Here is a 10,932-nt window from a genome sequence, read left to right on the forward strand (position 1 = left end):
GGTCAGGAGAGGTCTGCTGCACCTTGCGGGTCAGCTCCCTGGCTGGGGGTCAAACTCATGCTGCAGTGGCTACCGATAGTTTCATAGTGTTGAGACTTAACCCCTAGCAGCAGAAGGGAGGCCCCAGCCTTATAGTTTCTTAAGGGAACTTCCCTTCAAGGTGATCACACAGCAGTTTCAAGCTCGTGTGAAATGTTTCACGAGGGTGATGTCTGCTCCCTGCATCCAGGAAAATTGGGCTGTGCATCCAGCTACACCTGTGCCCGTGTGCCCCAGAAATGAAGGAGGGGCTGTCCTCAACAGGACATAGGGCACTCTTCCCTCACAGGAAGTGGGGGCTGGGGACAGAGAAATGGAGCCAGAAGGAACCACGCCTCAAATGAACGCGGAGTCCCATGCCCAGCCCCATCTTTACCTCGACTTGACACACTTGTTATTCTTGCCACCTCCTTTCCAGCTTCACCTCTCAGAATTCCCACATAGAGGTTCTGGCTGGAAGGTTTTAGACTTCCAGGAGCTTCTTGGCTACAGGAGTGGTCACCTCGGATGCACAGTGAGGGGAGGTTCATGCTAAAAGGCCTGGCCCAAGGCAGGCAAATAGCCTTTACCGGAGAGAATCTGGGTGGTCACTGGCTGGTGGGGAGGTGGGGGAGAAACCTCACATTCTATAGACCTGGAAGTTTTTGAGTAGTTGAGTGGGCTGGGGTGATGGACAACCCCACCTACAAGGCGGGGGCGGGGTCCCTCACTGTGAGGTTACTCCTTGCTTGGTGACATCCATCCATGCCGCCACCCCCAGCTCTGAGCCTGCCCTGGGCACTGCACTCAACTAAGCTCCCTGAGGGCAGGGGCAGCGTCTGTTTCTCATTGCACCCTGGCACCCAGCGAAGAGGGATGTCTGTCACAGGAGTGGGTCAAGGGATGCTTGACACCCAAAACCCCACCCCCAGTTTGTCTTTCCTAATAGGATCTCCCCTCAGAATTGAAATTTCTTTAGCGAAGCTGCCGCGCGCTCAGGGGCATCCCCCACCCACAGCAGAAACCTGGCCCCATGCAGCCCACTGCTTCCTGGACACACAGCAGGTGGGGCAGCCCTGCCCGGCCTTGCCCACAGGCTGGCGCAGGAGGCCTGGCTCCTAGGTGCTCCTCCCATTCGCCACTTCCACCTCCGCTCTGCCCCAGAGGCACTTACTTACATCAATTTCCTATTACTTTAGCCAACAGCCAGGAGATCAATTAACTTAGAGTAGCCTTTTAGCTGATAGCTGTCTGGGAGAGCAGTGGAGTCAGAAAAGGCAGGGTGAGGGGAGGAAGACCCAGAGGAGGCCAGACAGGAAACTAAGTCACCCAAAGAAAGTGTGTCTCTGTGTATGAGAGAGGGGGAGGGAGAGAGACCCCCCAGCCAGGGTCTTAGGACTGACTCTGCCTCAGGGAGAGATGGGAAGGATGAGGCAGGGGCCAGGTATCCAAGAACAGGAGGGCCTGGCGGAGTTGAGCCTCTGATCCAGCCTCTCCTATCCATCAGCACCTGTGCCTGCTGCCCCTGTGCTCCCTACCTCCCCCCCACAGCACCTCTGGTGGGGTAACTTACCCTCCTCCCTCTGGCAGGCTTTCCCCCAGCAGCCCCTTCACGGTCCCTCAAGTTAGGGGCCCAAGTAATAAGGTCAGGACCTCCCTGGGACTCGGGGTCTGAGATTTCTGTGGGGTGCAGAAGAGGAAGGGAGGCAAGCCGGGGGGGTGGGGGAAGGGGTACCAGGGAAGGGGCAGTTCTGTGCTCCCTCCCACTCACCCTGGGCTTGGCTGGCTTTCAGGTAGCCTCGCCTTCCCCTGTGCGGGGCCCTGGGCTGCCAGCTCCCCTGTGCGGGCCCTGGGGTGCCAGCTCCCCTGTGCGGGTCTGGGGTGCCAGCACACACCTCTAGGTCAGCATCTTACCTCTGAGCTGCTCCAGCAGATTCCAGTCCTGCTCCAGAACCTGGGGGAAATTTCTCTGCCCACCTGCCTCAGTCCAGCTCTCCTCTGGGGCATTCCTGTCCTGACCCTAAGGTCCTGGGGGGACGCCTATAGGCCCTTCAGGGATTCCCATCCCTTCATCCTCTGTCTCCCAATTCCACCCCCTTCTGAGAGAAAATACTACTCCCCACTGCACAACCACCCCCAGGATTTCCCTTTTCTGCCCTCCCTCTCCTTCTCTTCCAAGATCCAGAAATGAATTTCTGCTTCTCTCTCCCCCAGGCGAGAGGCTCTGGATCTCAGCTGGAAGAGGGGGATGGCATAGGGCAGACTGGGCAACCATCTGCCACCCCCTCGTGCTGCTCAGCATTCCAGCCACATAGGCGCTCCCACTGCCAGGGACAGATAAGGTGCAGCTGGAGGCTGGCAGCAGCTGCTGTGCTCTCTCCCTGGCCCCCACCCAGCCCCGAAGGGCAGCTGCACCCCAGCCCCCTCCCTGGAACCCCTGCCACAACTTGGCCTGGCTGGCCTCAAGGTGGGGTGGGAGAGCGGTGCTCTCAGATCCTGTTGTCCTGGCAACCAAGCACCACACCAGGAAGAAGGGTGGCCAGGAAGAGCCACCTCATGGGCGGGTCTCTGGTTGCTCTTTTGGTAACTCTGGAGGAGGGGTGGAGAGCGGTGGGGCTGCCCACACAGGCTGCTGTGGGACTTGCAGTCCACTGCCCTCTGCCTCAGTCCCAAAGGGGTTTCAAACCATCTTCTCATGTTTAGCGCAGCCTGCCCCTACTCACCCCCCACTTCCTTTAACTGACTCAGCCACAGCTGGTGGATGGACGGCCCAGACACTCTGACCACCGAGTCCATCCCCTGAGCACGAGCTGGCTCCGTGGGTGGGGGGATGCCAGTCACTGCTGCTGCCCCGGGAAGCTGAGGCCTCCAGGGACTTCCTATGCCAGTCCTCTGGGGAAGGGTCTTACGGTTGGGTGAGGGTTGACCTTAGACACTTGAAGAGTCCGCATGGGCCACTCCCCACGGGATTTTACAAACACTCTGAGCAAGAGCTTGGAGCTCACAGATGAGAAGCTCTGCTCTGTTGGACAGCAGAAGATGCAATGTTATCTCCCTATGCTCTGAGCCTATAGACAGATGTTTCTGCCGGTGCCACGTATGTCCAGGGTCTAGACAATTGCCCGTGGGCCAGCAGAGAATAGAAGTCTGGAGAGGCAGATGTCAACTGTGGGCCAAGGAAGGAGAGACCCGCGAGCACTAGGCAAGGAGAGTCTGTCCCTTAGGGCAGCGAGCTGGAGGAGAGTCAGAGCCTCCTTCCACCAGGGTGAGATCAGATGTGGACCCAGGCAGACTCCCGCCTCCCCACAGGGAGAAACATCCCACAGGCCAGCACAGCGAGGTCAGCCCCACAGGGCAGGAGAAGGGCATGAAAAGTTTGGGTCTGGCCAAATTCAAGGTCGGTTCTTTATATGGGCTGAGAGACAACAAAAATCTGTTTTTTCTTGCAACTCAGAACCAAGAAGCTAGCCTGTGTATCTCTCTGTCAGCAAAAGGAAGAACTTGGGTGGCTCCAGAACCCCGGGAACCAATCGCATCTCCCTTAGACTGCTTAGAACAGGCCCCTCAAACATGGACCAATCGCACTTCAGAATCTCCATACGGTGAACCAAACATGTTTAAGCATTGCTACTCGGAACCTCTGAATGGGGAAGCCATGGGCTGACCACATCCCCACTTTATAGTTCGCTTCCCAGATTGAGCCAGGTAATCCCCTCACTGTCCCAGAAACCATCCAAGCTACGGGGCTTTCTCCTTGGGGACCCTTTTTGTTTGTGTTGGGCGTGAAACAGGGGTGGGGAGGGGGCCACTGGCTTTTACTTCTGCCTTCTTCTACAGGGCCGCAACCCTTGGGGACATAGCTGGTGAGCCTGGAAACCCTTTGGCCTCATGTTTTAAGGAATCCAGGACTCTTCTGTTTGAGGAAAAGAAAAAGAGAAGCAAGTGATTCTTGCATCATGCTAAGCTCTCTGTCAGCATGGCTCAGCAAGGAGTGTGGTCGTGTAAACTTTGTTCTCCAGGACTGACAAAGGCCCAAGAAATCCATCTGCAGAGCAGGGCTTAAAGAGATTGGGGAGTCTTGTATAAGCGCAATAGGAACAAATAGGCATGACCATGGCTGCAAACCTTTCCACACAAACAGACGCAGCTCGTGCTGCCATGGTGCTAGGGGGAAGCCTCAAGTGGAGGAGAAAACGGTCAGGAGAAAAGGGAGAAACTGAGAGTGGAGAACTGGTGGCCGGCAAGGAGAAAAAGGGGGTCCCAGAGGAGAGGGGTTTTTAAAGACCAGTGACCAGGACTGGAAGCGAACACGCCGTCAGGGTCCGTAATATTAGTGAAAAACACACACTGCATAGGCCTTAGGAGACATGAATTCCAGTCCTCAGTCCATCATTAACTAGCTGTGTGAGCTGGGGCAACTCAGGCTGTGTCTCCGTGAAGCCTGCATGTATAAAATAGAGGTAAGAAGGGGCAGACAAGCCTTGAAAGCTGACCACAGAGCTGAGGCATCCTGGGGGGGCGGGGAGGAAGGGGCAAAGGTGAGGAGCTAGGGAGGGGTGAGGAGGTGGGGAGAGCACACATGTGCTGTGGTGAGGGAAGGCCACAGAGATCACACCCCAGGGTAGAAATCCTATGTCAAAAAGTGAATGAAGGCCCTTCCTGGTGGTACCACGGGTTAAAGCACAGCACTACGAAGCTAGCCACAGCTGCTGCAACAGGAGTTCGATCCCTGGCCAGGGGAGGCTCAGGGAGATGGCGCGGCAGACCCGCCCGCTGCTCCCCTCAGCAGTGCACTTCATCAGTCGGCCTGTTCTGCTCCCCGCTCTGTCTCTGGTGAAGCCTCTCACCCCCACACCTCTGGCCTGTACCCCAGTTCTTATAGGCATAAATAAAATAAATCATAAAAAAAATTAAAAACAGTGGGGGTGGGGAGGGAAATGCACTGGGCTATGGTGGTGGCACACGGTGATTTGGTGATGGGAAGCCCAAGGGGATTACAACTGAGATGGAAAAATGCACAAAATGATGTAAAAATAAACTATTATATTATTTAAAAGAAAGAAAAAACTGATAGTAGTAAAAAAATTAAAAATGAATAAGAATGTAAAACATAGTTCATTAATAATAAATAAACAAATAGAGGTAATACATGGCCTTTTACCAAGGGGACTGAGGGAGAGTTAAAAAGCTTTCTGAAGAGTTGCAAACACTGTCCTCTTGGTGTGTGTGGTTACTCACGTCTAGCTCGAGGGTCTTGGTCCCTCTGGCCTCTGATTCTAACCCCTCGGGAACTCAATGAGTTGTCCAGGCTCGGCTCCCCTCTTGCTTCCACTAACTCTCTCTGGGGTGCTGGGCTAGAGGTAGCTCCAATGTGGGGGGGCATCTCCCTTCTAAGAAGCAAAGGAGGTCTCCCGTTCAGCCACAACCATGTACCCCAAATCACTTCTTCCCCAGACCCTGGCTCTGTGCTGGAAGAGGAGAGACCTGGCCGAAGAGCGTGCTTGCGTGTGTGGGCACGTGTGCGTGTGTGCACGTGTGTGTGGGCACGCGTGCGTGTTGGCACGCGTGCGTGTGGGTACGTGTGCGTGTGTGTACGTGCGCGTGTGTGCACGTGTGCGTGTGTGTACGTGCGCGTGTGTGCACGTGTGCGTGTGTGCACGTGTGCATGTGTGTGCGTGTGCATGTGTGTATGTGTGCGTGTGGGTACATGTGCGTGTGTGTACGTGTGCGTGTGTGTACGTGTGTGTGTACGTGCGTGTGTGTAACGCGTGCGTGTGGGCACGTGTGCGTGTGTACATGTGCGTGTGTGTGCGTGTACGCGTGTGCACGTGCACTTATGGGGGAGGGCGGCACAGGGAGAAATATCTGCCACATTATTTAAGACAAAGCTCACCTAACTTCTCCCAGGTTTCATAGTGCTTTGAAGGTTTTAATTCAAATCCCCTGGGGTTCTAGTTAAAATGCAGATTCTGACTCACTGGGTCTGGGAAATGAGGGCGGAATCCTGCGTTTCTTTCCTGCAAGTTTCCTTGGACCTCATTTAGAGGCACAAGGCTGCAGGCTGTGGCCCGCTTGCCCCCAGCTCTGGCACACGTGGCCTGGGAGGTAAGCTTGAGGACAGGCGCGCTCTTCCTCACACACACACACACGCACACACACACATGCACACGCACTTGCAAACACATATCTGTGGGTTATATGCTGCGCATTCTCTTTCCTGCTGTCATGGACACAGGCTGAGGTCAGGCCCTCACACAGAGCAAATGTGCCCCTGGGCTGAGCAAAGTCTTCTCCTACCAGGAGCAAACCCCAGGGACACAGAGCTTCCTCTCTCCAAGTAGCAACACAATGACAGGCTTCTCTGCTCCTAGTCTCCTCCTCCTCTACCCCCCCCACCCCCATGACTCACAGCCGTGCACCAAGGGAGCCACTCACCACCTTGAAGTCTTCAGCGCTGCAGATCTCCCCCCGAAAGTGGCAGGAGAGCAGCATGTCTCTAATGTCGTGTCCTGCACGGTCGTAGAACTCCCGCATGTTGAAGGGTTTGGGCTTGAAGCTGCGGAAGTTGGCCTTGTCCTGCAGTATCTCCAGCTGCTTTTCATCTGCCATCTGTGTGTCTGGTATCTCATACCTGGAGTCCGGGAGGGGGCGGGGGGAGTGGCCCATGCATCGGCATGGCCTTTGGCTGCCGTCCTTTGGGCTCCAGTGTCCCATAACCCGTTTCGGACAGGGAAAGGAGGACCGCACCCAGTCCTGGGGGTCGGGCTGGGCCCGGGAAGGGGAGCTGGGTGTGTCCAGAGGTTCAGCCCCTTGGAGTCTGAGAAAACAGAGAGCTCCGCAGTGGCTGTCCAGGGGTGTCCAGCGATATCAAGGAACTCTGGCTATTATACCAAAGCCTCTTCCCGTCCATAATGACCTGTCCTATGCCTGAGGGGAGGTGGTGAGGCCACAGTGGCAGGAGGGTGGGAAAAGGTCACTCTAGAAAGGGTGACAGTGTCTCAGGCTGGGGAGGGGCAGAGCTGTTTTGGACTATGATAGCACCGGGGATTGGGTGCCCCTGACTGGGTGCTCAGCTTTGCTCTGACTGGCAGGTTTGAAGGGGCTGGAGGCCAGGAATCACTGGGCTTTATGGTGGATTAGAGAGGAAGTTGGGTGACGGGGAGCCGGGTGCATGCAGCTCCGGAAGAAATGGGGGGTGGCTGGGAGCCACTCACCTGTTGTTGAGCAGGGCCAGCAGCTCCCCTGCATGGTACAGGTCATTCTTGGAGACTTGGCTGAAGCGGAACTCGTTGAGGTTGCACAGCGTGACGGCAGGGAAGGTGAGCTGGGAGGCAGCCACTTCGTCGAGCTTGGTGACATGGTGGTAGTGGAAGTAGTACTGCACCCGCTCGGTGCACACGCACAGAAGCACAGCCAGCGAGCCCAGGAAGCACAGAGCCCAGAGTGCCCGCTTCAGAGACAGCCGCTCATAGGAGAAGATGTGGGCCAGGCCGTGCAGTGTGGAGCTGCTGGCGAAGGCCTGGATGCTCACGGGCTGGACACCACCCACCTCTTCCTCCTCCGCCTTCAGTTCCATCCTGGCCAAGGGGACCCTGGAGGAGGGGCAGTACCCATGAGGTCGCTCTACATGTGTCCATCTGGAATTCCCATGTCCAGAGTTCACTGCCCCGGGGCCCCGACTTGCCTGGTATGCCAGCCCAGACCTGTGATGGGGGTTGGGGAGGGGGGCTCCCAGAACAAGAGCTCCCAGAACAAGATTTCTCCAAATGCTGGGGCTCTGTGGGTCAGCTCAGGCCAAGAGAACTCTCTCCCAGGGAAGCTCCCCAGGCCAGGGAAGACTCCAGATGTAGTCATCACAGGAAGAGGGAAGTCCCAGTGTTCCCACAGGGAGGCACAAGAGTTCCCTCCAGATGTGGGGTCACTATGGGACAGGAATGCCCTCCCCCATTCTGAAGATGAAAACTCCCCCAGAGGGGCTGAATCTGGGGCGAAGAGCACCGGTCATGGATTCCCAGCCTAGCCATTTGCTCTCTGAGCTGAACCTGGACCAGAACCCCTCCAGGAAGGTAGGTACCTTTGGGGAGGGGCCCAGCCTGAGTCCCCACCTGCTCCAGTTCTGACAAGGGCTGCAGGCTGTCTGTGTGTATGTTTGGGGTGGAGGGTGGGGCAGTGGAGGGCAGCCCCAGGTGGATGCGTGTGTGTTGGGGGGGCGCGGTTTCCTATGACAGCGAACTGTCCCCGCCCCGCCAACCCCCCCCCCCAGTCCAGCTTCTCATTGCAGCCAGATCCCCTGCTCGGCGCACCCCCCCCACCCCTTCCCCAGCCACCGAACCACCCCAGCAGCTGGGGAAAGCGAGAGCGGAGGGAAAGTCCCGGCTTCGGGGCGTTGGGGAGTCCTGTAGCCAAAGGCGGGGTGGGGGAATCAGAGACCCACCTGAGGGGGCTTCGGGAACCCGACAACCGGCGGCGGGTCCTGGGGCGCGGGACCAGATGCGGGCTCAGAGCCCAGCCGCGGAGGGGCTCATGGCCGGGAGCAGGAGCCGGCGGCCGCCGCGGCACGCCGCGCAGAGCCCTGCAGGGAGCGGCCCGCCTGGCCCGGCCGGCTCGGCTCTGTCAGCCCGCACGCGCTCGCCGCCTGGCTCGCCTGGCTCGGCTCGGTCCTCCGGGCTCGGCGCGGTGCGCGGTGCGCGGTGCTCTCAGCCCCGGGATCTGCAGGGATCCATCGTCCGGCCGGGAGGCGGCGGGAGGGGCAGGGGGGAGGGGAGAGGGTGCGCGTGCGCGCCTACGAGTGTCTGCGAGGGTGTCTCTGGGCCGGTGTGCGGGGACGGGACCGTGGGCTCTCCCGGCTGCCTCGCCCCCTCGTCCCCGCCGCTCTCAGCGGCGCTGCCTCCCCCTGGTCTGGAGCCGTCTCCCTGCCTGTGAGGCCCTGTGATTTGTGTGTGTGTGTGTGTCGCGCACGCGTGGGGAGGTTGGGGGGGAGGGAGGGTGTCTGCCCCCCGCGTCCCCTCCCCGCGCTGTCTCCTTCGGATCGATGCTCCTGCCTCTTGCTGCTGCTTCCTCTGGTGACACAAGTGCGTGCACACTCACACACGCACGCTCAGGCTCCGTGTCACACTTGACTGATCCCAGCACTTACCGTGTGGACACACACACATACCAGGGTCACGCCATGCCAGTCACAGCCACTCACAGCACCCCACAGACACCCACACACCCCAGAGGCCTAGCCTGTCAGGCAGGCACTCGCCCACTTACACACATGTATTCACCTGTTCCTAGCCCTGCTTTTCACATGTGACAGGTCCATGCATGCCAATGTAGACAGCCACGCAGCCTGGGCCACCCAGACCCCATCTCTGTAGGCATGAGCTTGCCTTGGTGTGTGTGTGTTGGGATGGGGGGTTATGTTTGCAGCCCTTCATCATCCAACCTCTGAAGAAGGAGTAGAAAGAAGGAAAATAAACAGAGGTCAAGGAAATTTGGACAGAAGTCAAGAAACAGGGAGAGGGAAGGGAGTGGGTGAGGAGAAGGCTTAGAAAGATAGGGGGTGGGGATCAGGGCAGTAACAGGATGAGGAAGGGAGGGAAGGGGTCTCTGCACTCAGGGGTGGAGCAGATTCTTGGGGCACTGGGCTCAGCCAGAGGCTACCCTGTAGCTCTCACCTCTCCGCTCCCTCCCTCCTCCTCTCTGAGAGGCCTTGGGGGGCCCTCCCTATCCAATTAACAGAGAAGGAGCAATCAAAGCGAAGTTGTTAATTTGCTGATGCTCATTAGGGCCTCTTAGCACAGAGACTGTTGAGGTCTGATGGTGTCAGATGATGGGGAGGGGGGCGTGGGGACCCATAATTCTATCTCTAGCAACTCTTCCACTCCACTTGCAGGCTGGCACCGCTCTGGGAGAAGGAAGGTGTGAAGTGTATTCCCAGGATAAGGTGCTGGGCTTTAAGTTAGAAGAATGACCCTGTTATGAGAAAATGCTGGAAAGTGGAAAAGTAGAAAGAAGTTGAATAAGAAGCTGTGAGCAGGGCACACATGGGAAGTCAGGGACAGGAGCTGGAGATCCCTAGAGAGAGCCTGGGTTTAGGGATATGGAGAAGGGAGTGTAGGACCCGTTTACTGGGGCCCTGGGCATGGTGCTGCCAAGAAGGAAGGATCTTGGGTTCTGGGTTCTGGTTGGGGAGCTGTCCAGCAGCACCAGAGGCACAGGAGGCTGCCGTGTGCCTGGGCAGCCACTGGGTGGCAGCACTCCATCAAATACTTAGGACTAACCCAAGGGGGTATTTGGGAGTACCCCGGGAGGGCACCAAATAGGGGCCAGAAGAAACATTAGGCAGAATCTGATTCCTGTATTATAAGTATCCTCGGGGGAGGGAAGATCATTTTGGAGCATCTGTAATTCCCCTAGCTCCCCACCCTGGCAGGCTGAGTGACACATAGAGCTTCTTCAAATGACTGCAAATTGCTTCAGTCACTTGAGATGTTACTGAGGGAGCAGTTGTGGGGGTGGGAAGAAGGTGATGAGGTGAGGTGGGGGCAGAGAAAGACTGATCGAGGCCAACATGCAGCCTCGGGAGGAATCTGGGGAAGACAGGAGATGTGAAGCAGACAATCTCAGCTTGTAGACTTAGCCGAGCCATTTACTGGCTTGGGAAGATCCGTCCCTTCGCTTGATCTCTCTGAGCTCAGTTTCCTCATCTGGAGATGGGTATAGTATTTATTTCACTGACACTTCTGAGGATGATATGAGCTAATGCGTGGAAAGTGCTTAGCATGCTAGCTTTATTAGTAAATCCTCAGTAAGCAGTAAGTATTATTAGCATACATATTTGGATCAGTTGGCAAAACTACCAGTGCAACCAAGTCAGGGCAGAGGTTCCCAGCTCAGGCTGCACATTTGAATCACCAGAGGGTTGTT

General features: G+C 57.1%; 2 protein-coding genes across 4 annotated transcripts in view; one reads left to right on the forward strand and one right to left on the reverse strand.

The window, feature by feature from the left end:
• Positions 1-8,733, reverse strand: part of ASIC1 (acid sensing (proton gated) ion channel 1) — a 24,861-nt gene extending 16,128 nt beyond the window's left edge. Inside the window, exons 1-3 of one of the 2 annotated variants that reach the window (XM_004692768.2) lie at positions 8,453-8,733; positions 7,233-7,610; positions 6,454-6,649 (exon numbers count right to left, since the gene is read on the reverse strand). In XM_004692768.2, coding sequence (XP_004692825.1) covers positions 6,454-6,649; positions 7,233-7,594 — 558 coding nt within the window. In that variant the 5' untranslated portion in view covers positions 7,595-7,610; positions 8,453-8,733. The remainder of the gene's footprint in view (positions 1-6,453; positions 6,650-7,232; positions 7,611-8,452) is intronic. The other variant, XM_012732475.1, reaches the window with a different exon arrangement.
• Positions 8,490-10,932, forward strand: part of RACGAP1 (Rac GTPase activating protein 1) — a 42,508-nt gene continuing 40,065 nt past the window's right edge. The window contains exon 1 of one of the 2 annotated variants that reach the window (XM_012732470.1): positions 8,490-8,936. In XM_012732470.1, the coding sequence (XP_012587924.1) occupies positions 8,509-8,936 (428 nt within the window). In that variant the 5' untranslated portion in view covers positions 8,490-8,508. Of the gene's footprint in view, positions 8,937-10,699; positions 10,723-10,932 lie in introns of those variants that run through there. The other variant, XM_012732474.1, reaches the window with a different exon arrangement.

The sequence above is a fragment of the Condylura cristata genome, unplaced genomic scaffold, assembly GCF_000260355.1.
Source record: "Condylura cristata isolate star-nosed mole 26May11 unplaced genomic scaffold, ConCri1.0 scaffold00034, whole genome shotgun sequence".
Classification (NCBI taxonomy): Eukaryota; Metazoa; Chordata; class Mammalia; order Eulipotyphla; family Talpidae; genus Condylura; species Condylura cristata.